This window comes from Platichthys flesus, chromosome 15 (assembly GCF_949316205.1).
Source record: "Platichthys flesus chromosome 15, fPlaFle2.1, whole genome shotgun sequence".
NCBI classification, from domain to species: domain Eukaryota; kingdom Metazoa; phylum Chordata; class Actinopteri; order Pleuronectiformes; family Pleuronectidae; genus Platichthys; species Platichthys flesus.
The window spans coordinates 17,085,410-17,111,728 of NC_084959.1; the positions used below are offsets into that span (position 1 = coordinate 17,085,410).

Below are 26,319 nucleotides of genomic sequence, written 5' to 3' on the forward strand. Positions count from 1 at the left end.
CAAACTAATATTTCAAAGATCTCAGCAGCAACAAAGATCAAAGCATATAAAGAAGGCAAAACAGATCAAAGTGCTCTAAAGAACAGGAAATGATCTGTCATAATTTCCTAAACCTTGCCTGCACTTCTTAATAAAGATTAAAGAACCTCAATGCAGAAAGATTGAGATCCAGTAGATGCAGAGGTGTCAAATTACACATACAAATACTTTGTTACCTTACTTAAGTTGACATTTTGGGTATCTATACTTTACTGGAGTATTTATTTTTCAGACGATTTTTTACTTCTACTCCTCACATTTTCACGCAAATATCTGTACTTTCTACTCCTTACATTTTAAAGATAGCTTTGTTATTCCTGTTTCATTTTGGCTTGATTTCATTCCGGTTGTCATCGTTCAAAAACAAAAAAAAGGGCCGGAGGAGCGAGGAGAGTTTCAGTTGGGTGTTCGCCGCACGCGCGGGATGCCGGCCAGGCCGAGGCCGCCACACAACCGCACCAGAGAGTTCCGTAAAGGAGGAGAGCAATGCCAGAGCGGCGTCGGCACCGTCCTCGCAGCATCCGCCACCCCCCTGCCTCCTCTGACAGGTCCCTTGGCCATCAGAGAAGGCCGGCAAAGGCGCACGGAGGGGGGTGGAAGAGCGGAGAAGGAACAACCGCAAGGTAATGGACAGTGCTCAGACGAAGTGGAGGAGACAGACAAATGGAAGGAGTGTGTGTGTGTGTGGTCTCAAGGTCTCTTCCAATAAAGGTTATTGATAACATTCCACTGAGGTTTGACTTTTTGCACTATTACAATACTTATTGGCAACTAGTTATCATGTCTTCCGCTCCATGAAACGCATGTTAATGCTCAGTAGTACACATATGGTACTTTAATGTATTTACATAAAAAAATTCCCCTTACATTACTTTTAAACTTTAAGTAGTTTTGAAACCAGTACTTTTAAACTTTTAATTAAGTAAACAGCTTGAGTTGATACTTCAACTTTTAAAACCGTAGTATCTATACTTCTACTTGAGTAATGAATGGGAATACTTTTGACTCCTCTGGTCACGTCATGATAAATAAGTCTCTTGTGCCCCCGCTCTGCATTTTTGCCCTAGGCAACCGCCTATGTCGCCTGTACCAAGAGCCGCCCCTGGCCTGATACAATGATTATTTAAAAAATTGACGTGAACGTGACGTTCACTCACGTTCATCATATGAAAACTGATTCTTTAAGTTCACCGTTCGCGAAAAATATGCGCAACATGTACAACACTGTACAGGGAGCCACTGCAGAGGGGATGAGGAGCCGCAGGTTGCCGACCCCTACCTTAACCTAAGATTACTGCTATTCAAATTAATCCCCTGAAACACCATGAGGAGTCTGGTGAGGTAGCGTAACAAATAAAACATTTGTAATTTTGCCCATGGGAAATCTTGGTTTTCCTGGCTTTCTATCAGGGATGAGAGAGAGGGGGGCTGATGGGGAAGGGGAAACTCTACTGGCTGTTGTTTTGATACGTCTCTTTCTTAACCTCCCTGCTTCAGTTTACCATGGCTGACAAAAGCAGAGGATAAAAGAATCATCACACCAATGTGCATCTATTCTGTGAGTCAGTTTGTCACTCTGTCAAAATTACACTTTGTTAGAAGGTCTTTATTTCCCACACTGGTCAAAACAGATGTAAACCTTCTCAAATCAAAGCAGAGAATTGGAACCTTAATGCAGAATCCAATTCTTAACTTTAAATTGAATGTGCTGATAGACAGTGCCTGAAGAATATAAGATGTCAAAAATAATTGGGTTTATGTTCATATATTAACACATCATAAGATGGACTGATAGAAAAACCGTCAGAAAGACAGACAGATAGATAGATAGCAATACTGCAGCAAGGTATCAGGTACATATAACACACCATAAAACATAAAAAGAACATAATGCAGAAAATGATACGAACTCTAAAGAATTAAAAATTCATGAAAAAATGACAGAATATAATCTAATGACACTTGAAATAATTATTTATTGTATAATTATAACTGGAGTTTTTTTGCTTTAGGGACAAATCAGCCACAGAGTGTTCACTTCCACTGTGCAGTGATAGGATTTCCGTGTTTACTACGGGACCATGAATGCTGCGCTGGTAACTTCTGGCGACAGTCTCTTTCAATGGTGCTGGACCGGAAACTAATTTAACTGACAGAGAACGTGAGTAACTAATAAACTATATTCACAGTTTTTTTTTTACCAACAATTACCACTGTTAGCTGTACATTGAGCTACATGAGTAATGTAGTGGCTTATTTTAGGCAGCTAACTAGCTAGACACGCTATCTGAAAGTTTAGCTTCTAGGCTAAAACATTAGCCAGCTAACTTACGCCTCTTTGCTTTAACGACAAGACACTAAAACAACACGTATCAGCTGTGTTAACACGTTTTTGAATGTGAGTAAAATGTTAACTTTTCACTATGAATCAGAGTGAGTGACCAACACTTCACAGGTAAAATGTCCTCTCCACTGTCCCTCTGGTACGTCCCTCTGTGCAGCTAACAGGAGCAGCTAGCTGGACAAGCTTCTTCTTCTAAGTAACCACGATGAGGAGACAGGAAAACCAGCCAACGAGGCCGACAGCAGGTTCGTAAACATGTCCATTAATTTCCTCTTTGAAAATTCACAATTCATGCCAAGTTCAAGTGTGGTGTGGAATAAGGACATCAAGCTGTGTGTGTTGCATAGTGGTTCCAGTTAGCTTTTAGTGGTGAAGTACCATATTCAACGGTCCCCTTTTTTCTTCAAGGTCCATGTGAAAGAAAAGATCAAGTGAATGTATATTACACATATATACCTTGTATTCATTGGTTTTCCCCCTGTCTCCACCAGGCTGCCTCCCTGTGCCGCTGTTTAACCAGAAGAAAAGAATCAGGGTTCCTTTGACATCTGCTCCTTCATTGAATGAATTCTTCTCCCACAGTGAATACATGGCAAACACCAGCTCATCTCCATCTCACATCATCACACCAGGTGAAGAGTTCACTCTCTTTAGATGTCTAGTTTATTTCCAACACTTGGGGGCAGTATACCAAAAGACAAATCTCAATGAACTTAAAAAAACACAAATGATTTTTAAACAATACTTCACCTCGATTTACATCTTCTTTCCCTCTGTAGCATAGGTCAATGTGAGGACATCTAAATGTCTTTTAAAGATCGAATGTCTATTGGATGTTGTTAAACTGTTCAAATCACAATCTTAGAGTGAACACAAAAGCAAGACCATTGTTTTATATTCAGAGAATTTATTTTTTTCATTTTGTCTTATTAAATAAAGAAAAAGGACAATAATATCAAGTATCTCTCTTTGAATTAAGACACTTCACAGCTTTAAACAGTGGACACTGTCAAATCACTTTATACTAAGGTCAGACACATTCATACAGTAGTACTGTTCTGCTCTAACACGCATCAGTTACATCAGCATGGGCACTTTAGGGTTTCAGTATCTTCCCCATAAATAATCAAACTGGAGCAGTCAGGGTTCAAACCTCAAATGTTTTGATCAGTGTACGACCTGTTTTACCCCCATTAGCCACAGCTTTGCTCATTCACAGGTACCTATGGATGCTACCAGGCCTCAGGTTCGTCATTTGGTGCCTCACAAAGTGACCAGTGGTTGAAACAGGCTGTCCCACAATCCCCTCAGTCTCAGCAGTTTGACACTGACAGACCCGCTCCTCGACCTGCTCCTAAAATGAGAGCATATGCACCCATATCACATCCATATAAAGGAGGAAACACCAGGTATGTTTTTCAGGTTTAACCCATTTTCTATAGTGTTATAATATGAAAAATGCCTGCAAATCCACAGTGTCAGACCGTTAAATTGTTTAGGTTGGACAGTTTTTATTATGATTCTGAATAAAACCATAGCTAATCAAACAGACACCTGAGAAACATGTGAGAAAGTTGAAATAACTTTGTGTCCAGGAGCAACATGAAATTTGGAAACCGGAATTTACTGTGACTTGTTTATTCAAGAAGAGTGAATGCATGTCTGACTTGCATGGACAAAAAACATACATCAACAAAAGAAATTCAGATTTTGTCTTCTCAGAAAGTTTGACATTTGGTGTTTTTAATTTTAGATCTAGTATGTGAAACAGAAGGTTTATTTTAATTCCAGAACTCAGACGGGGCAGCCCAGTTACCCAGTCAGACCACAGGATTCCAGCTACAACGATAGTTCCACCAAATATCAGAGTCCTCCCAGCACTCAGCGTGCACAAAACAACCCATCACCCAACACAGGGTTCTCTCATATGAGTCAACAGTCGTCTTACAGACCATCCACTTCCACGCCTCAGTATCCCCAACAGTCTCGACCTCTGCCCCCTCCCGTCCCAACTCCCAGCAAACCCCTAGCTTGTGCAGCCCAGCCACAAAAGAACACCTGGAAATTTACCAACAGCTTTGGGCAACAGAGTTCCCCCTCTGACGGAAAAAGAAGCTCAAATCAACCTCAGACTGCACGACCAACTCAAACTCGGGTAGGAGTAGATATGGAAAATCTATACTTAATACACAACGATGGTTACAGTTTGCCTTCATGACATTGTTTGTGATGAGTGTGGCATCTTTATTTATATGCAGCAGGAGCCACCTCCAATGAAACCAACCAACGAGAACTCACTTAGGATCCTGACTGCAGTTATCGATGGCATGAGACACTGGAGCCAGTTTAAAGACAAAGCCCCAGCCCCGTACCTTTTTGAGATATTTGGTTAGTTTATTGGAAGTTTTTGTTATGTACTGTATTCTTAAATATACTGTAAGTATTGGTGCTGATCAGGGCTACAGACCCCCCTATTGGTGAGGGACAGCCACTGCAAGGCAAATAAATCAGTTATAGACACTTTCATAAAATTGTCTACAGTCACATTTTGATGGTAGCATAATATATAGTGTATTTTCTGTTGAGCCTACTGGATTAAAACAAATGTCAATAGATGATGTTAGACTACAACTGAACAACTTTTGGATTTTGGTTGGTAATAGTGGCTCAAATATGTCTCTAAAATAATGACCTAACGTCAAGTTTACTGAATGTTAGCTTTTCTAAAATTGTGATTAGTTATTGTTGGTCATTCAGACTTTATCTTAGCACCATCAAATCTGACTGACTTCCAGCATACCTGTTTACTCATTTTAAAGCATCATTCACCTAACTGGCTGTTCTCCCTTAGCCACTCTTGACTCTGCAGTTACTGTGGGTCGCCATGGAGCCAAGACCTTCCTCATGAGAGATGGAAAAAAGGCTGTGCAGTGTGTCTTCTATGAAACTGTGAGGAAAAAATACTCTAGACAAAAATTCCAAAGAATGAAAGCAATTTTCCCTGAGTTGATGAATGTAAATTTGCCCACATTTACTTGCTCTGATACATCATTTTAATGGTGATAGTAATGTTCTTTGGTTATACTGTATATTCAGTGTACAAGTAAAGAAACTTAAATATCTGTTAGATTTAATAAATAGTGGCATTTCACAAATATGGAAAAATATTGCCAATAGAAAATCCAGCGAAATCCTGCGATCCCACTTGAATTTACTTCCTTTCTGCATCTTGTCCATCAGGAGCAGGAACTGCCCCGTCTGATCCGGGGTCAGGTTCACCGCTGCGTGGGCAACTATGACCGCAGCAGAGATGTCCTCATGTGTGTGTCTGTCCGGCCCGGCCTCCCCTCAGAGCTGAGGAATGCCTACGAGGCTGTGAAAGCATCTGATGCAGAAATGAGGGCACTGATCAAATCATTCCATGAGATATGAGGACGAGTATGTATCTTGTAAGGAAATAGGGTTCGATGACAGTCTATGACAGACAAGTTTACGTCAATTTGTTCATACACACAGTTTGTTATGACATAGAAGTTCCTTGGGTTTTAAAGCATGTTTGAGCACTTTTTGACCTGGCGATATTGTCTTAAGTTTTACATTTGAATTTAAACAGTTGAATCCCCTCACTGTACTGGATTTGTGTTTTTGTTATTGTTATTTATTCGTGAAATGGTAACAAACTGTTCATGGAAAGTAAAGCTTCTCTTGTTGTAAGTTCTGAAGTATTTTTTATTACAAAGAAAAATTCACAGAACAGCAGACATTATTTAGAGGTGAATTCAGGTAAAGCAAACACGATGAGGTAATATCTCAAAATATATCTTTGAAAAACGGGGCAGTTAAGAATAACATGTGATATCAAGTACAGTTAGTTTATTTACAGTCAAACATCACAATGGAAAAAAACGCAATGGTCTACTCTACCAGAAAACAGGTTCACCAGTGCTGAGACTTTACACACAATGGTCCAAACGAATAAAGGGAACAAGTCCAATGCAGTCACGCCAATCATTCCCACAGCCGAGCACAGTATGAGGTCCAATACAATACCAAAATGTATATCCTGACCTTCCAAATATGGCAACATAATCATAGTCATTTTCCAAATGTCAGGATACGATTGTGGGGGAGACCCAAATGTTTGGAATACTTAAAATTTTACACATTGGCAGACTCCAAACCATTATTAAAACACAAATACGCACATAAACACCCACTAGAAAAGGGAGTCCAGCTTAATTCAGTTGGCAGTGTACAGGGACCGGAAGTGGAGATGTGGACAGTTTGTCCTCAGAACATGACAGGAAGGGGGCCAACGCTCAAAAGGAGACGTGGGTTGACAAACAAACACACCAACACATTTTGCTTACATGAGGAGTTAATTCTTTTAAACCACGTTTTACACATGATGTGACTAATGTGTCAGCTCAGCACAGATGACAACAGGCGATGTTCAATTTGTACAGCCACTCCCTCCAACACTTCAAACTCTAAATCACATAAGACAAGGATGCCAGGAATTAATCTGTTAGCCACATGTCGCAACCTTTTAATAAAGCGATTCATGTGAACTAACGCTTTTAGATAATTGGAAAAAAATATCTCAGGGCATTATTTGAATCCAAGTGCACCGCTTTCCTTTTTTTCCCTTCTCTGCCATTACCTCTGAGGATTAGTACCCCCCCTAGACATTTTTCCTCAAGTTAATGAGATCATTCTGTATCAAGAACGTGAGAAACACTTTGCTTCTGAGAGGATAATTATACGAGGAAAAAAGAAAAACAATCAGTCACTTCACACAACAGGATCCACAGTTTTTCAGCAGAAAAAGATGTCAACCTGATAATTGTATTTAACACTTGTCTTGGTTATGTTAAAAGGCACAAGTTGGTCCGATCACATTTAAAATCTAGATCAATTGTTCTACCATTAACAAAGCCCATCTTTATCATGCATTTCTGACAAAATTCCTAGAGCTCCCTGCCTTTTGCAATCTTTTTTTGTTCCTGAATTAGTGTTAAGTATTGTGTGTTGCAGGCAAAACGTTGTTCATGTTAAACAAGCAAGTCACATCACACAAACAATTCTGGGGAGAAGGTTAACAAAAAGAGGTTATATCACGACATAAACGTTTTTGACAACACTGCTCTGAAACCACTCCCGGTTAATCATTATTCACTTTGCTGTTATGAGAAGGTATTTTCGACTTGTCCTCTCGGCAGGTCTGATGCTCTGTTTATCGTCCCTCGCTTCTCGACTCCCACAGGAAAAGTCAGGTCTGATGCTCTGTTTATCGTCCCTCGCTTCTCGACTCCCACAGGAAAAGTCAAAAGAGAAAAAATCCCTCCAAGTGTCGGAGTTCACTGTTCAATCAATCCATCATTTGAAATCTCAAACATCATTTTTGTTAAACCAGGACCCAATATATATATATGTGTATATATATACAGCCCAAAACACCATATGTACAGTCAAAATCCACAGATGCATTTCGACCAATAAAAAGTGTCTCTCTCTTTGAGTCACAACCTCGTGCTGAAACGTTACTTGATTGTTCGAGTCGAGCCAGAAACCTTGCCCGAGTCGCATCTTTACTTCCAGTCTGTGTTGGAATGTGTCGTACTGAATGTTGACTCGTTTCCACAACGGAGCAGAAGAAGAAGAAAAAAAAACATTTGAAGCAGGTACTTGAGGACATTTTCTTAAATTGCTTGAAATGGGGTTATTACTTTTTGCATCCTGTGACACGAAGAAAAACAAATAAGTCAAACTGTAGAAACCTTGTGACAGGCTGCAGGATAAAAATAATGACCACAGGGTTTTATTGTAACATAAAACATTCCATTTAAAATAACATGAATTTAAATGATGGAGGAAGACTGTTAGTTGCTTCAGTGAGTAGGGATTCCCAAACAGCATCAATATTCAGCATTAAAAATGGATGATGCAGGCGTCTCTCTGTGACATCACGTCCAGGTCAGAGAGTGTCGTCAGGAGGGAATAAAGAAACCACAAGACTTCATTTCCATGCACTATAACAGCGTGGGCAAAGGGGTGGGGGACAGCTGCTCCTTCGGTGCATATTTGGCAAAAAAGGGCAGAAAAACGGTGAGCATGACTCCGACTATCGCCAGCATGTAGCCCCAGCCGATCTGGCACTCGCCGGCGTAGTAGATGTCGGAGTCCCCGCAGAAGGACCTGACCAGAGAAGAGTTCAGGCCGAAGGGGTAGACCAGCAGTCCGGCAGCCATGATGAACACTGCAGAGAAGATGTGAGACACATTAGACAGGGAACAGTACATCCGTTATAGGAAGGGTGGAAACATGCTGCATTCACTGCTAAAATCATATGTTGATTCTTACGATAAGAATCAGTTTTAATCGAAAATTGTATTTACAGTGAAATACATTCAAAACTATGTTAAGATGTTTATCTTGAATGTAGCAATTCAGATATTTTTGTTACTAATTATCTAGTTTTTAATATTTTTTTATTAAATAGTTGTGTCTCTGTTGTTTTTGGTTAGTCCACAGACCTCACACACGGTTCTTGGTATTTTAAATTTCACTCTCAAAAATGTCTCATCTCAATCCACAGTTGGGTATTTTGAAAATATGTTATTCCTCGTTTCAACAAACTTAACAGGATGGAAGACAAACATGCTCTCAAAATGACTAACATTTAAGGTCTGTAGTGCATGTCTTTCTATTTTTATAAGAACTAACATTTGGAGAAACTTGTTCAAGAATGATATTTGGGTATTTTACATTTTTTAGCACTCATGAATCATACTTTCCTCAAAGCTATTTTATTTTTTATTTGTGCCAATATTTAAGGTGGTTGACTAATAGACATGGGGGCATTATGAATAAAACAGCATATTGTGGTATATAGGTTAGTAGAAACATAAAGATGTCCACATCAGGATTAAATTTTTTGCCTCAGTGTCTTCAGCAAACTGAAAACAAATATTTCTTTACTACAATCAATATTTCAGAGGCTGAGACACATAGGACCAAAATAGCATGTGGGCTGGAGGGAACATGGAAATGTGTTAACGGTCTAATGTGTGGTCACTTACTGCCAATGTCCTTCCATGTTCTCTTCATAAATATATATAAACAGGAAGTTAAAGGCACTGTTTTACCTCGAGGAAATAAAAGCATCCATAATGAAGCAGCCGGGATTTTCCCTTATTATCTCTTATGTGTGTCACAGCCTATGAAATATTGATTGTTTTTCCATAGCCTGGAGAGATAGTGAAATAAAAATGTGATCCGGTAATGGAGGTTTTTTTTCCTGTCATAGGTAAAATATCTCTCAAATCTTTGTCTGTGTTTGTATGGAGCAACAAATGAAGGATATTGTAATTATACACATAATTATATCCCTACTTTATGATAATTCTACTACACCTTGTCTCATCCTTAATATTCTTTTTGTCCAATGGTGGTAGAGACCCAAGATATCGGTAAAATAATTAGTAAAGGTTGTATCTGCCGAAAATATGGATTGACATCATATTGGTACAGGTATGTTGGTTTTCAATACCCTCAATATCATTTTCTTTTCCAAATCTAGGACCTCAGAAGTTTGCGAAGGATAGGCAAAATAGTAACCAAAATAATAATCAAATGTAATCACACAAAGGGCTGATTCGTTTTTTAAGCCTAGGTTTTGGGAACCATTCATGATATTAACGATATTGACATGTTTTGAACCAAATCTGAGACAGTGCTTTGGAGGACTTATTTTATTCAGAATGATTCAACTGGAAGACTCATGGCATGATATATCACAAAAACATGGCAAACCCCAACAATCATATGCATAGATAGATTTTAATAGATGTGAGTGAGAAAGAGTTTGTTTTTCACAAGTTGAGGGAATCAAACCTTTTACTACCCTGATGGCATGATATATAGTATATACCACAGCGATTTACCCACTGAGTGCCACTTGGTGGCAGTAGACGTTTTGGAAAGTAGGTCTGACTGAGACTCAAGTGTGTAATGACACTTCATCAATGCTGAAGTAGATTAATTTGCACTGAGACTGAGACCTGTGTTATATATAGAAAAATAAATCATGTCTGAATCATTTTTATAAGTCTAGTATTGGCAGTACAGAGTTTTATTGCATTGAACAACAAAAGCGCTGATGACCTGTAATTGACAGAACCTTCTAACGCAAAATGATTCATGTCTCTTTAAATCCATTTGCACTCCTCATTTCAAAACATCAGGTCTTCGGGGGAAAAAGAAGCCCACTCTGCAACTTCTGTGGCATCAGCTTTCGCCGGCACACTCCTCTGTGCCCCTGCAGCCGGAGAGCAGCTCACTTTTACAAATTGAGTCAAGTCTCCCTGCCTGAGCTGCCAAGCAGTTATCGACTGCTCTACGGGCTATCAATGCTGCTCTTATTTATTCGGAGTGCCCGGCTGGATTTCCATTACAATGCCAGGTGTCATGGTTGTTTTAGCTGTGGAGAGCCAGGCCTGCTGCAAAAGCCAGGACTCGCGATAGTGAGTAGTTATTAAGCTGCATTGATTTCTGGGAGATGTTGGTTTTCATTCTTTTCAAGGGCAGCCACCTCATGGTCAGAGGGAAACGTCGCTCTTATGAGAGCCTCCATGCAACGGCTGCGTGAGAATCAAATCGATGGTTTGTGTGGGCAGTGGAGGGGCCGCGCTAGTCCAGCAACAACGAAGAGGTGGGAAGCGTTTGCTGATGTTCTCGCTGCACGCTGAGGGGCTTTGGGAATGACTGTTCTCTAAAAGCAGGAGGATGAGGAGGACACACAGGCTGTGTGAACGGCGTGAGGAGAGGGATCTCTCGGGTGTAGTGTCTCTCTGCGGAGTTCACAGAGGGGCTCACATATCACAAGCCCGCAGCCCTTTTATCTGCGGGGCCCGGTGCCACAGATCTCACAACCTAATGAGACTTTAATGACCTTCTTTATCAAAGTACCCTTGGCTTTTGTGGAAGAAACACAAAGACACAGCAGCACACTTCCAACCCAAGGCTGCTTCCCTCCTCCAATGAAATGAAGAGTAAACTCGGACAAAAATAAAACTAGAATGAACAACAACGCAGCTTTGCCCCCAAATAATCGATACAGGAATGTAATCCAGGCTGCGTCTCGCGCCCAGGTGTCAGGTAAGCAGGGTGAGGGCTGGATAGTATCAATCACTCCAGGAGGGTATACTGTCTGCATCAGATAAACTGCAGCTCGGCCTGCCAGCCGTTTCATAAGAGGTGAACTGTCAGAAAACTGTAAAATCTAACCCCAATCCATGGTTTGAATTACGGGGGAGCTAAGGTGAGCTCGTCTCCCCTGAAAAGCCCATGGGCCCCCCTTGAAGCTGACTTTCTGAAACATTGTCTATTTTTGTTCTTGGTTACTTACAGACTTTCGTTTTCTATGCAATGAGTTTCCTAAAAAATAAATAATAGCAATAAAATATGCCAATGTGTTGATTTAACACAATGTTGTGTCTATTCCTGCTGGTGGCATCCATTAATAGTGTAGCTGCTCTCAGATCACGTGTTGTAACGTTAAGCCGCCTCTTTAACATTTCCTCCATGAGGTGACGTAGCTGCAATATTTGTATTTTTAACAATATTCTGCAATTGGCCACTCACTCATTGCCACACCCCCCCACATGTCTATGCGCCAGTGTAATTCAAACACTGCCCCTATCAGAAGTAACTGATCCTTTAAATCTAAGATGATTGAAACAAACCACAATTTATTCATGCATGTCTCAACTGCAGAGATTGGAAAGAGGAGCGGAGGGAAGAAAAGTTGTATGAAACTTTCTGTGGCCGCAGAAGGAGTTGGGAAAAGTGCAAGTGATGTCACTCCGGCCAGTGGAGATTACATTTTTATAAATAAAATGTATATAATGTAGGCACGAGGAAAAAAGTGTGTGGGGTAACATCTTGCTTATCCTGGTTGTCTTCTATGTATTTAAATATTTATTTTACTGTCCATCAGCCTGACAAAGCCGTGGGAATACAAGGTAAAATGGTATTCTTCTCATGACCTAATGTGTGACTGCATATATTGCATACTGGATGAAAGAGGGTTCTTGTTTCACAGCAGGCTGGACAAACCATAATTCATCAGGGTGTTACTGTACATGGCCCACTGGTCTAATCCTGTGAGGAATGGACAGTGGGATGAAAGGTTGACATCAAGGTGCTGACCGGACTTAGGACTGAAAGAGTCCTTGTACAACAGAGACTAAATATCCAGTGGAGGTTCTAGCTTACATGGCGCCCTGGGCAGTCCCACAAACCCTCTTTTTTAACACATGTATAACCATAAATCTGCAATTTTATACAATAACAACCATCATAAATACCAAAATTGAAGTATGAGGATGCAGAATAGACACAATATAACTAAAATACTGAATCAAATGATCCCAAATTATTACAAATTAACAATAAACTGGCAGACGTGTCTATGAAACTGCATACTCACACTATAATGAATGAGTTGTGGTTCATTTTGTAGTTTGACTGCTTTGACTTGTGCATCAGTTGGCTACTGTACAAATGTAGGTGTGCTGTTCCCCGGGCCCCCCTTTGCTTTCACAGGTCAGCGAAGCTCCGCCCCCCTCCTCATCAACCCTAGATCACAAACCAGTTCTCCAGGCCGCTCACTCAGACAAGGTTAATTGACCCACACAGTGACATTTGATCATTGACGTTGTGCCAATGAGCCTTAGAAACTGCTCTGTCCCCCCCTGGGCAAGACGGTGCCCTGGGCGGCAGCCTATGTTTGCCCATAAATATGCCGCCGCCAATATTCACTACGACGTCCACTAAACTTGACAAACTGAGTCTGTTGGTCAGCAGGCGAAAGCTGTATACATCATATGGGAGCAGAATATCCAATTTATTACCACGATTGATACGAACACTTAAAAAATCTGCGTCAGGAGAAAAGAACAGCACAGGTCAGACTTGAATTCTTCATTTAAAGGCAATCACAGGGGTTTTTGTTTTAGAGCTGTCCACACAGCCAGCAGGCAGAAAAAAGCTACAAGTGCTTCCATCATTTACTTCCTAATAGACCCAAATAACCCGACAGTTTACTAACCTCCTCACCCTCAATCAATGGTCTGCATAAGAACCGGGAGGAAAGTGGAGCTCAGCCAGATCTTTCTCCACAGAGAGGAATTAAAGTCAATTCAGGTTGGGAGAGAGTGTGACGGCCCCAATCATATGAGAGACACCGAGAGCACAAGGCAATACAGAAGTGCTTCAGATCATTACTATGACTTCACGGGCCATTATTTTATTTTTTTATAGTTTATAAGCAGGTGCTTGTTAGATTTCCTAAAGACATGCTTATAATATAAATGCAGAAATTGCTATTTGGAGTTTCTCCAATTCATTTTTTTTCATTCTTAAATTTGTCCTAACACCCAAACTTGATTTAAAAAGAAATCTTTGGATTTTATATAAGGCTGACAACTTGTGTGAATGCACAGCTTTGTAAATATCCATTTGAAAAGACAAAACAGGCCGTTTTCACGTGTAGCTGAAAAGCTGCCGAGGCCTTTATGTGCACTAATGGATAGAAAACAACTTGATGTGTTCCCGTCTCTATTTTTCTATAAAGGATCGGGTGCTCAAGTGTGGTAGAGGAGGATAAGAGCGAAATTAAATAGAACGGAGGAGAAAGCATTGTGGTAGCATATGAAGATTCAGCGCAGCTTTTACCAAATTAACTGAATTAACCTTGGATCGCTCTCTCCCAGTGGCGTGGTGAGAAATAAAAAGCCGCTCCCAGCAGACAGGTTCACAGCGCCGAAGATGAGAGGGAGATTGAATGGGTCTGTGGGGCAGTAAGGTGTGTGATAACCTGCCGGCCAAGCGTGACCCTAAATCAATTTCATCTAACATAGAAATCACTGACGCACACCTCGAAACACACAAATCATATGATTACTCATGTCAAGTATCAACGTAAACATGCCTGAGTTCACATGTAGAAAACCTGATGAGTCTGGAATCTTGTGAGAAAATGTAAGAAAGTCAATTTGCTGTCCTGCCACACATTCGTACACATTGCATCTGTTGCAGCTTTCTCCAGTTTTATCCCTCCCGAGATATTACTAATAAAAAATGTAATCCTGTGAGCTTCAAGGCCCTTTCATTACGATACAGAGGCCTCTGCTCTGGATCAATCTCTTTTGCCACCCTGTGCCGCCTCTCATAACTCTGTTAGCGGTGGGCCGGATTAAATTAAAACTCCATAGGAAATGTGTGGTCTCCGACTGTGGATGCGCTGCCCTTTAATTCAAGTTTCGCCGTGGTGTCATCTGTTTGTTTGCTCCCTCTGGCAAAGAGTTCTATAAAACATATTAAGCTAGCTGATTATTGTCACCAAGACCCAGACGGAGAGACGCCTGCCTGGAGTGGAAAACTCCCACACATTAAAAACCTGAGTGTACGTTGCCTTGTACTGATTTAAAGTCACATGGCATCTAAACAATATGCCACTGTTCAACTTTTTTTATGTTCACAGGGAAGATTTACAGCCGGCAGACGATCACTAACATGTCTTTATATGCAGTTCTTTAAAGGACAGCCACTTTAAATTGTTTCATAATAACACATCAGCAGGAGACACTGACTATGAGAAATAAGGCAGAACAGGTAATACAATAACAGCTGTGGCTCAGGAGATGAAGCAGGTTGTCCGCCAACCAGGAGGTCGGCAGTTAGATCGATGTCTTACCTATTCCGCATTCCGAAGTGTTCTTGGGCAAGACACTGAACCCCAAATCGCCCTTGACAGCTTTGCTGACAGTAAATAATGTGTGGTGGAGAAAGTTCTGCACTGTAAAGCACTTTGAGTGGTCATAAAGACTAGAAAAGCACTATACAAATACAGACAGTTTACTTTTTTACAATAGTCATTCAAGGTTGGTAGGGAAATATAATATATCAGAGTAATTCCCTGCTTATCTTCTGTGACGTTGGAGACAAATAGACAGCCAGGTAGAGACCAACAGCTCAGAGGAGGACGAGAGCAGCCAGAACAAAAACACAATAATTTTTTAAATACAAAAAGACAATAGAAGAAGACAGTGCAGAGCAACACTGGACCTTTTGGTGTGTTGCTTAAGTCCACTGTGTCACCAGCACCCAGTCATTCCTGAAAGAAACTTCATATCTGACTGCTGTCCAAGCAGGGACATTATCTGCCGCTATTATTCACTTCAAAGGAACATCAAAGAGCAACCACATCAGACTGTGGCTTTAACATTACCACAAGCCCACCTCGCATATTAATGACATCCGCACACATGCCAGTGGGAGGGGAAAGAAAACAACAACACGTTTTTCTTCTCTCCCAAAGCTAATGCCTGCCCTCTTCCAGGTAAAGAGACTAACATGGAACAACAACAGCAAAATGAATCTAATAAATCTTGATTTGCCAACACAACACTCGTCTGCTGGAGCTGCTACCCAGGTTTGTCACTGATAAAATGCAGTGACAGGTAACATATGCTGAGACGTATTTTTCTTAATTACACATGCAAGCCCAAAGCTATACATCAACTCTATCACTTCCTGCGCCATAATCTTCATCATCCTGTCTCTTGTCCCCCCCCCCCCCCCCCATAACTAAGCATTGTCCAGGAATAGAACAGGTAAGCTGATCTGCAGGTAGGTAATAATAACCCAGATGTGATGAGGCAAGCTGATATAAATGAGGTTTTTATTTACAATAACAACTCGGGGCGGTAAATACCGACAGTGACCCACATACACTCGCTCCAGTATTGTGCACAGGCATTAGCTCATACACATACATATGTAACGGTGCAGGGGAAAAGCAGCACGGGGAAAATTTGTAGCGGTCTAGTCCTGGCTCAGCAGCACTTTCACAAGTATATCCTTAAGATTATAGATGAGGTGCTTTAAAGTAAAAAGATAAAAAAATTTAGGCAAAAAATTGGAAAAAATAAAAGCTTAACGTTCAAGCGCAAGTATAGAAATATCCTTTTTTTACAGATAACAAAAAAAGAGTAAAATCGAAAATAGTCAGTAAAATTGGACCTAGGAGAAAGCACACTGGTAAATATGTGTCTTTTACGAGATTTAAAAGAGGATCAGGAGTTTGCCAGACGGATCCCCTCAGGGAGATTGTTCAAAAGAGTGGGAGCCCTGACAGGGAAGGCCCGGCCACCTCTGGTCCAGGTTACCAGCTGACACATCTTGAATGTACTTCGATGGGAGTCCAGAACGGTCTCATTATTTCATTATTATCTCATTTACATAGTTTGATCACTGTATGTATTTGGTGGAAATGTAAGAGTGTGAGTGTTTGTGTTGCCTCCATACTGAAATCTTAACAAAGGGCGGTAGGTAACGGTTGTGTCATAGGAAATTGCCTTTTCACTGATTCCCACGCAAGGAAAATAATCTTTTGACCCTTTATCTACAGGCCAATGGAGATGGGGGCTGGATCATTTCTGCTGCTCTCTCACACAGAGAACACACACTTTTCACTCCTCCTGCAGCACGGGGGAGGAGGAAGAGGAGGGAGCAGAGCGATGATGCGGGTGTGACCGTGCATTAAGGTAAGTTGAGTTTGAGTTGAAATAAGTTACAGCACTGTATCTAGACAACAACAGATGGTCCACTCGAGTCTCTAATGTTACCGATCTAAATGTGCAATGGGTTTTCTCTATTATTTCCAACCCTCAGACGGATCAAGGAGGTAGAGGGAACGTTTTTGAGAGCAGATCTGTGCCAGCGATGAATCTCCTGGTAGTCAGCTGGGACCTGGCGCAGCATGGGCATGAGACTCTCTCCTAATGTGATGAGCTGTGCTCTGTCTGCACACAGCCATGTTGATTATTAAGCTCAGTGCGCCTCTGGGAAATTATGCTAATAGCGTTCCTCCGACTACCTACGTTCCTCGAAAAACATTTGGCTGTAGGTGATCGTGTTCGCGGCAGCAGCTAAAACACGTCTCCTCTAAATGTGAGATTAAGGAGGAGAGAAAAGGGAGGAGAGGATGGAGAGTGAAGGAATAAAAGATTACAGAGATTAACTGAAGCACACATACACACCTCACTGATTCGTATCACTCCAACCCCCACTTTACTCTTCGGTGCAACACCTCAATGTCTTTGGTGCAAAATTTAATTGTATTCAACGTCCACTTGTTCAATTATTCAGAACTGAGTAACCTAATTTATACTTGGTGTATTAATTATGTATTTTTTGTATTTTGTGCATGTATTAATCCATCCATGTATCTCTCTATCTATCTCTCTATCTCTCTATCTATCTATCTAGCTATCTATCTAGCTATCTATCCATCTCTCTATATATCATCTATCTATCTATCTATCTATATATATATCCATCTATCTATCTATCTATCTATCTATCTATCTATCTATCTATCTATATATATATCTATCTATCTATCCATCTCTCTTACTGGAGCTAACTTTCACTTAAAGGGAAGGAACAAAAAATAAAAGCTTTAAGAGACTCTAAGCAGTAAAATCGGAAAGTGCCAGTTTCAGGTGATTAAATGAAGGGATGTTACCGATAGCTGCTGCTCCACAATAAAAATAAATAATAGTGGGAGAAAATCATTTATTTGGGTCGAGCCAGCTTCTTAGTTGCCACAGAGGTGAGACAAGCCGGGAGCTGTGCATGCTTAGAATGTCTACAAAGCTGATTTCAATCCGTGCAGGAATGAATTCATTGGGAAAAGGTCCAATGCTGTCAATGGAGGAGAAAACCTGTTGACCTTGGGATCACAGAGCGAGTCCGAGAGCAAAGAAAAGAGAGGGAAAATAAACTGCAGGCAGGGAGAGAGAGATTAGCAGGGCAATGAAATAGCTTTTGTTATCTTTGTTGTGAGCAGGTCAATCAGAGCTCAGTAAAAGGTTGTTTTTTTCACAGACACTTTCAGGCTGTCCTAAACCCATACCCCTCTGTCAAGAGTGCATCTGGTCCTGACGCAGCGACTGGCGCTAGAGAGGGTTGTCTACTAACCAGAAGATTATTGGTTTGATCTCTGGTTCCTCGCTTTGCAGTGTTGAAGTGTCTTTGGGCAAAACACTGAACCCCCAAATTGCCCCTGATGGCTGTGGGATTGTGTGACGGGAAATGATAGAAGATTTCTTTACATGCAAAAGCACTATATTTGTGTATATGTGTTTAAGACTGAAAAGGTGCCATATAAAGTCTATTTAAATGTTTAATATAGTTTTGTATCCTGCTCATGTTTTCAACCCGTGCAAGCATTTAGCTTTTTGGAGATTATACGAGATGAAGTGAGGCTTTAACGATTCTGTGTTTGGCACCGCATCAACAAGAGGATCGTACAGATAAGAACAAAGCAGACACTGAGTATTAAAGATAAGACAAGAACTAACCGTGTGGGAACATGTTGTGAACACTACCAACAAATAAGGCATAAAGGCACAGTTGCAAACAGATTGGCGATCCAATTTAATAGAATAATCTAACATCTTTATTTGCTGTCCTTTTGAGATTTAGAAAAGATCAATCAACAACTCTTGATAAATAGGAGGCTGGAGCCAGCAACTGGTTATCTTAGCTTAGCATTGACACTGGAAACAGGGGGAAACCATAGACTGTGTATAAAGATGGTCTCTACTTCTTCCCTCTATCCAGAAGTTAAGCCAAGATGTCCCGGGATATGAACGCTGCCATCTTCCACCGAAGAAATTTGGAAGACGATGCGCAGTAGCGATTAAGGGAATGGAACCATGGTAGCAAGGTCCCGCCGAATCACGAGCTCAACCAATCCTGAGTCACTCTCAACTGTCAATCATTTGTCAAATTTATTTAACGTCTGCTTTGGCCTTTTAGGATCATCCATGTCAAAGGCCATAACAAGGAGGAGGCAGGGTTTATGACCTATCCTGCAGCCAACCACCAGGTGGCTATCAATATGTTTTGGCTTCACTTTTGGGGAGCTGTCATGTCACCCATCGTGATTCTGGCAACAAAATCCCACCAACAAGTCTAAACAATCACTTGTGTTTATTAGTGCGCTTCACAGCTGCTGGTAGGCGGCCATGTTTAACCTTTATTTACCCTTTGCATAGAATATACTTGATGTGAACAAGCTACTTTCTGTTCTGATGAGAAACAGTCCCTGAAAAGCAGCTGACCTCAGGTCACCGGATTGTTCTCAGAAAGAAAAGAGATGCTGAAGTTTTCAATGAGAGGATAATGCATGCCATTTGCTGATTGTGAATAAGAGGATAAAAGGGATGTAAAATAAAGCATCAACAGAATACAAGGAAGAAAAAAAGGATGCACAGCAGAGCATACAGTGAGTTGCACACTATTTTTCACAGCTTCCAAACAAAGACGATTTGAGGTGTGTGTCTCTCAGCTCCCAGAGCATGCTGTGCCATCTCAATTCATGCTTATGACTGTAAACCCTCCATCCTGGGAGCCCTGCAGCACTGACACATGAATCTCACATGCTGCATCCAATCTATCAATTAAATTAGTTCCAGTTCCATAACACAATCTTTTTTTTTTATGTCGCAAATTAATTTACACCTCAGACAAATTGCTTGTCCTTGACTTCCTTATCCTTTATGAGGAACCCAACAGCCCACATTGGGGATGTGTCCGGGTGCAACCTAACATGACTAAACCTAATCTGTCACTCGGTCCATCCATCCCACTTCACAGATTGAATTAGCATAGGAGACAAAGTGCCTCATATGCTTGGCTGGGAAAATATATAATGATAATACGAGAAAGAAAGTGGAGATTAGATTGAAGACATCAATCAACTGTGAAAAGTTGCGCTCACTGTGACGATGCTGTGCAGTGAGTCCGTGAGGGCACAATGGTCTCTTCCCGTGCTGCATGTGGACCACTACTAAAGGTGATGTTTGTGATTGTGTGTGTGTTGTGTTTGTGTGTGTACAGCCATGTGTATGACATTAACCCTGTGATTGTGTTGACAGCCTTTGGCCCTAAGGCTAAGCCCTTAAGCGAGATGTCTCCTGGGTTCAGACGCTGCCTCGGGTCCTGCAGAGAATGTCAGCCGTGAAAGTCAGAACAACCCAGTGACACGGTGGGTGCATTCAGAATCCAGTTGTGCTGCGGCTTCACATATCACCGCAGAACACGCTACACTGAATGTGATATGTTCCTTGATAACAGGTCTCATACTGTATGTATTATGCAAAGTAGATGAAAGCTGTCGAATGAAGGGCTGTTTCATTTGTCCCCATCATATTATTATTTTCAGAAAAACACATATGCTTTTATAAATGCATCATCAGGGACCTACACATGTGCATTTATGTATTCTTTCATATGCAGGGAAATGCTGTGTAGCCTGGCTGTCATTAAAATGAACAGCACTGTAACAGGCTGAAGTGGTTAGAACAGAGTAGAGTACAGTTTGGGACATGGCTGTGTAGGCTATATTATTTCCTATTAGAATAATATTAAACAATATAACTATTGTTTAGAAGGGTGCACACCTCCACTAAGGCTGTATAGGCTACTTTATCATCATATTGTATGTGCATGTATTTCATCAGATAGATTAACCAGGTTGACAATAATGTTCTGCAAATGGTTTAAATTACACAAAGGCAAAATATACAATCTTTGGTATAAAAAATAAAAAATATAAACATACTAAATACTATAATATTATGATCATTATCCAGATCCACACAATATTTCCCCTGTTCACAGATTATAGCATTATAGACGTACTCGTAAATATCAACCCTCTTAAGATGCCTGATATCTTTTCTGAGAACTAAAATGTTGCAATGTTTCCTGGACCCATCCCCCGCTCTGAATCGGCACCAAAATATTACAGTCTCTGTTCAGACCCATATCGCATCCCTCCACAAGGTTATCTGTCCAGTGGTCTTTGCATAATCCTCCTAATTATCAAACAAACAAACACTGATTAAAACATAACAAAACATAAGAAGTAAGGTGTAGTTCCCAACAACCAAGGCTTTATATTTGAGTCTCAACCCATTTTAAAAAAGTGAACCCTGCTTTAAAACTGTGCTACAGAACATTCAAAGCTTTTACCTGCCCCTGACAGACACACACATACACACACACACACACACACATACACACACACACACACACACACACACACACACACACACACACACACGCACACACACACACACACACATGCAAGTAGATAATGAATCTAGTTGAATAAATTTACATGTATACACGCTCACTACACTACAGCTTTTTGACAAAATATACTTTATGGCCTCCTGCGGAACACCACAGGTATAAAGAAAAGTGCAAAATGCATGAATTCATGAGCTAAGGACGGGGTCCTTGTAATCCAATTGAACGCCACACATTTTTCAAATTGGAGAATGTATTTTGAATGGATTCCCTTTGTCCTGGTGTTATACAGCTCACTCAGCACATTGACAATAACATCGTAACTCAAGTGAGAAAATGTGAAAAGCTGTGCTACTGAAATTCACCTCTTCTCTGTAAATAATGTTTTTTTTGAAGAGTTTTACCTTGGCTGCATGTTGTTTATGAGGCACAGAAAGACAGAAGGTGGATCAGTATGAATGTTCTGTGTACAAGGCTGCTGTTAGATCAGGAGCCCTGCACCTGGGCACACTGACTATTTATGATCTCCCATTCATCAGTGTGCGTGTGTGTGTGTGTGTGTGTGTGTGTGTGTGTGTGTGTATGTGTGTGTGTGTGTGTGTGTGTGTGTGTGTGTGTGTGTGTGTGTGTGTGTGGTGCCAGTATTACTCATGATCTGTTTACACAGTCATATTATTGTGACTTGCTCAAAAAGCAAAGCCCCTGGGTTCGGGTTCAGGTTCAGGTTCAGGTTCAGGTTAGATTAAAGTTTAGGTTTAAGTTTAGGTTCAGGTTGTAGTTACATTAAGGTTTAGGTTAGGCAAGCAGTAATTATAGTTAAGTTTAGAGTAAGTTATCAAGAAATCAATAGTTCATGTAAAGTCCGCTGAAGTCATGGAGACTTGTGCGCATATCTATGTGTTTGTGTGTGTGTGTGTGTGTGTTTACACTTGTGTAGGATTATTCGTAGAGAGCATAGACAGTAATGTAATTTCCACCCCAAAAAATATATATATATATAAAGCTGTAATAAAATAACAAGATAAATCCAAAAAACATAATTATTTAGTTTTTTCATGAGCATTTTCAGAGCTGTATGAGCTCATGAAGATATGTACTGTGGAACCGACAAAGAGCAGTACCAGAGAACCTGTCATCTTGCTCTGTTCAGCGGGTGGTGGGCCTGCTGTGGAACTGAATTGTGTCTTGAATATGGGCTCAGCAGTCTGCACTGAGTGAAATTTGAGGGCACTAGCCACTCCTCCGTGGCAGTTAGCAAATGCTATAAAAATAATATTGTCCTTTGCTGTTATCTTGAGAAAAGGGTAGTTTGGTTCTGCTTTCAGAACACGCAAATGCATCTTGACCTAGAGTGCCCACAGACAATACGGCTTCAGATTATTTTCCAGGCACATAATGGGAAGAGGATGTTGCAGCATCGCAGCACAGATGCAAACCTTGAGTATCATCATCTGACATTATATGGGAACCTTTGTGAAGAACATGCAGCTTTGGGGGGGTCCAGGGGAGGGGGAGGGTCGGGAGGGGAGGCACCATAATGAATCCCTACAGGACACATTTGGAGCCTGCTGGGCTGCTGTAATGAAGCTCTGCCCTGCCATTGCTCCCTGACCCGCTGGCATTAAGAAAAAATTGAAACCATTACCTTCTGCCTTCACCTCAATGGCCTACCAAGCGGGGAGAACTGGAGCAGACGTGTGTGTGTGTGAGTGTGTGTGTGTGTGTGTATCTGTGTGCTTCTGTGTTAGGAGTGGGGACAGGAATGAGGTTGAGGTACAGAAGAGGCAGAGCGGGCAATACAGAGCAGACAGGATACCTACTGTATATGAATAGTAAGTGTGTCCCGACAACGACAGGCTGTAGCTTGAGCCCAGGTGTTGATGAGAGTGTGAGGTAAAGACACATAGACCTAAGAGTATAGATAGATTATATACTCAGCTATGATTGGTGTTGGACACAAAATGGATGGAGCATTCTATCCATCCTCTGCGTTCATTTTGTTAGTATTTGTGAAGGTCTTCTGAAAGCTTACCCTGGTCTTGTATGCATTAGATGCATCAACCGAAACGATGCTCATTTACTTTAAATTATCGTTGCCGAAATGCATTGTGGTCCCACTGCGTCGCGTCGCCTCTCCTGCCAACATCCTGAATTTTATGTGATGTTACTTCACCCTCGGACAGGGACAAACAGCTGCTTCTGCCTTTTTCTTAATATGCACGTTATTGCAACCGCTTCCTTCAGAAGCTCTCGTCACTGCGCTGCCCTCTAGTGAGCGATTAGCTTAGCATGCCAAAATGAAGGACTCCTGGAAGTATGTGGGCAGTGACGGTTACATTTCAAACAATTTTATAGGTTAAGGCAGCAAACAGTATGAGGCTTTACAGCCATGACATACACAGTACAGACATTGAGCAGGAGGTTTGGATGGATCGTCCCCCTCAGTGTGTGTGTTTGGTTGTTGTATGTGTGTGTGTGTGTGTGTGTGTGTGTGTGTGTGTGTGTGTGTTCCACCACTAAGCTCCTCCTTGGTTGAATGCATCTTATTAGCAGTGGAGTGTCTTCATTTGTTGAGGATTTCCAATAGAGTCAACAGACCATGCTTTTCAGTGTTTGCTTGTGTGTTTGTGTGTGTGTACTTGTGTTTGTGTACGTGATTCCAGCTGCAGTCTGTTTCATCACATTTCTCAGCTGAGCCATTGTTCAAGTAGAGAAATCCACGGCACCCAAGGGGAAGGAGAAGCGTCCTCCTGCGAGCTGCCTTCCTTTGAAGAGGGGATGTGTCGGTAACGTCCTCCATTCTTGGCTGGAGTCTCAAATTTGAGTGCTACTGGCTGGAGATGATTGGATCAGCAGATATCTGTGATCAAGTTCATTATGAGAGATGGAGCACCCCAGCACCCAGCTACAGATGAACCCTGTAGATAAGATGGGCCACTTTCCTCCTGACACTGCTTTTCCTTTCTTTATCTCATCATTAGTCTTCCCCTTCCTCCTCTGCTCTTCCTCTTGTTGTTTTCATGGGGGAGTGGGTAATAGAGGAACGACTCAGTAAACAGGTGACTAAAATATCCAAATTATTAGACATTTTATTTTGGACTATTCCACACATCACATTTACTTTTATCCACAAATCTTCAAAAACACCAGATAAAGCCTTGAGCACCATATCTGGCGAATCTCGAAATTAGATCCATGGACATGCAGGAGGAAGACAAACCAGTTTATTGGAAAATCTAAATAAATTGTATATTCTTTTACAAATTGCAAAAGTAATAGGACATAGGAAAGGTGTTCAGTGCCAAGATTAACAATAAGTCAGTTTACTTAGGTTTTAGTATATATTTAACATGTCAGATACTACACCTAGAGTTTTAATAAGGTTGTGGATATATTTGTAAAGAAACTTTTTTACTTTATCTCCGTTTAATGTGTCAGAATTATATCCCACTATATGAACTTTAAAACTACTGGACAGATTACAGATTAAACTTTGTGGAAGGATGTGGTTGAGTGAGTCAGAATGAGTTGAGGAAAGAAACCATTACATTTTGGTGCGGATCCATGGTTTTACACACTGTGAGATCGGGTGTTTTTCAATATCCCCTCTCAGAATAATAAATGGCTCTTGATGAAAAAGTCTGTGGTTTCCTAAGTGGACTGTTAGGCCTTGATGGACATATGTGCTCTAATGAGTGCAAGAAGAGTGTTCGAGTGAAAGAAAGCTTTTTGAATCTGTTTCAGCCCTGATGTGTGCCTCTGACTGGCCTCATCTCTATAGCAACAGCAACTGAGGCTCATGGGAACTGTAGTGTTTCGATCTGTCCGCCATGCTTAACTTACAGACAAAACAACTGTTCCAAAACGAAGTTGACAAAAATTTCACGGTGGGGATTATGAGATTACACATAATGTAAGTTCTGTGTTGATATTTTGTAAAAAATGTTAAACAAGCATATAGAGTGAGGGAAACACCTCCAGAATCATATCTAAAATGATTTATCAACATCATGGAGCGGATTTCAATTTCGTGAATCTCTTCTAGGCCAAGCAAACACTTTAATCTTGTCATCTTTAACGAGCATCTTCCTTCCTCTGCTAACTGTGTGTATGCCTGGCACATGCTCATATACAACCACGTGGATACACACTCATGTCTGAACATGGTCTTTTGAAGTGCTGCCCGGGCAATTGAAGGAATAAGGAAATTTCAGCAGCTTCTCTCAACCTCACACTGTTTCTCCTCATTGATCTTCTGAAGTTTCTCTCTCAAAGCGAGAGTCGGCCTGCTCATCTTTTGCTTTCATCCGAGGAGCCAAACACAAATCCACCTACAGCCCCTCGCCGCTGATAAACGGCTTCTGTCTCTCAATCGATCGCATGCTTTCAGATCTGTAAATGAAAGCTTAGGTAACAAGGATGACCAGAGAGGTAATCAAGAAGACCACCAAGACACGAGGGAGGGGAGCGCTAATGCGGTGAAAGCCATTCCTTGGTTACAGCAAACGTTGTGAAAGCAGCCCGAGCTGTTGTGGTTGAGCTCCACACACACACACACACACACACACACACACACAATCACTCCCACACGCACACACACGTGGGCTGACTATTGTTACCAAGACTCTGTTCCCATCTTGGTAACAATAGTCTGCTCTCTCTGCTTACTTTCATGCTTCGTCCTCCTGTCTTTCGCTCTGTCACAGACACACACTGGGTGTCAGTGGTCAGGGTCAGACGGTGACCTTTGTTCATTCAGGCCT

At 41.2% G+C, this 26,319-nt stretch overlaps 2 protein-coding genes across 2 annotated transcripts in view; one reads left to right on the plus strand and one right to left on the minus strand.

Moving 5' to 3' along the window:
- Positions 1 to 1,490: 1,490 nt before the first annotated feature.
- On the plus strand, positions 1,491 to 6,065 carry LOC133969149 (spermatogenesis-associated protein 22). The gene is made up of 9 exons (XM_062405429.1): positions 1,491 to 1,597; positions 2,052 to 2,200; positions 2,541 to 2,628; positions 2,875 to 3,015; positions 3,603 to 3,792; positions 4,175 to 4,538; positions 4,642 to 4,771; positions 5,235 to 5,332; positions 5,624 to 6,065. Exons 3-9 carry the CDS (start codon positions 2,589 to 2,591, stop codon positions 5,813 to 5,815), a joined length of 1,155 nt encoding a protein of 384 aa, XP_062261413.1. The 5' UTR covers positions 1,491 to 1,597; positions 2,052 to 2,200; positions 2,541 to 2,588; the 3' UTR covers positions 5,816 to 6,065.
- Positions 6,066 to 6,091: 26 nt separating this feature from the next.
- Positions 6,092 to 26,319, minus strand: part of LOC133969150 (LHFPL tetraspan subfamily member 7 protein) — a 103,956-nt gene continuing 83,728 nt past the window's right edge. Inside the window, exon 3 of the mRNA XM_062405431.1 lies at positions 6,092 to 8,642. Within this exon, the coding sequence (XP_062261415.1) occupies positions 8,416 to 8,642 (227 nt within the window). The 3' untranslated portion in view covers positions 6,092 to 8,415. The remainder of the gene's footprint in view (positions 8,643 to 26,319) is intronic.

Bases quoted from the DNA above. Each gene is read 5' to 3' on its own strand.
- LOC133969149 (XM_062405429.1), top strand. From the start codon at position 2,589: ATGAGGAGACAGGAAAACCAGCCAACGAGGCCGACAGCAG. The intron at 2,629-2,874 runs GTTCGTAAACAT...TGTCTCCACCAG, and splicing joins GCCAACGAGGCCGACAGCAG to GCTGCCTCCCTGTGCCGCTG. The intron at 4,539-4,641 runs GTAGGAGTAGAT...ATTTATATGCAG, and splicing joins CACGACCAACTCAAACTCGG to CAGGAGCCACCTCCAATGAA.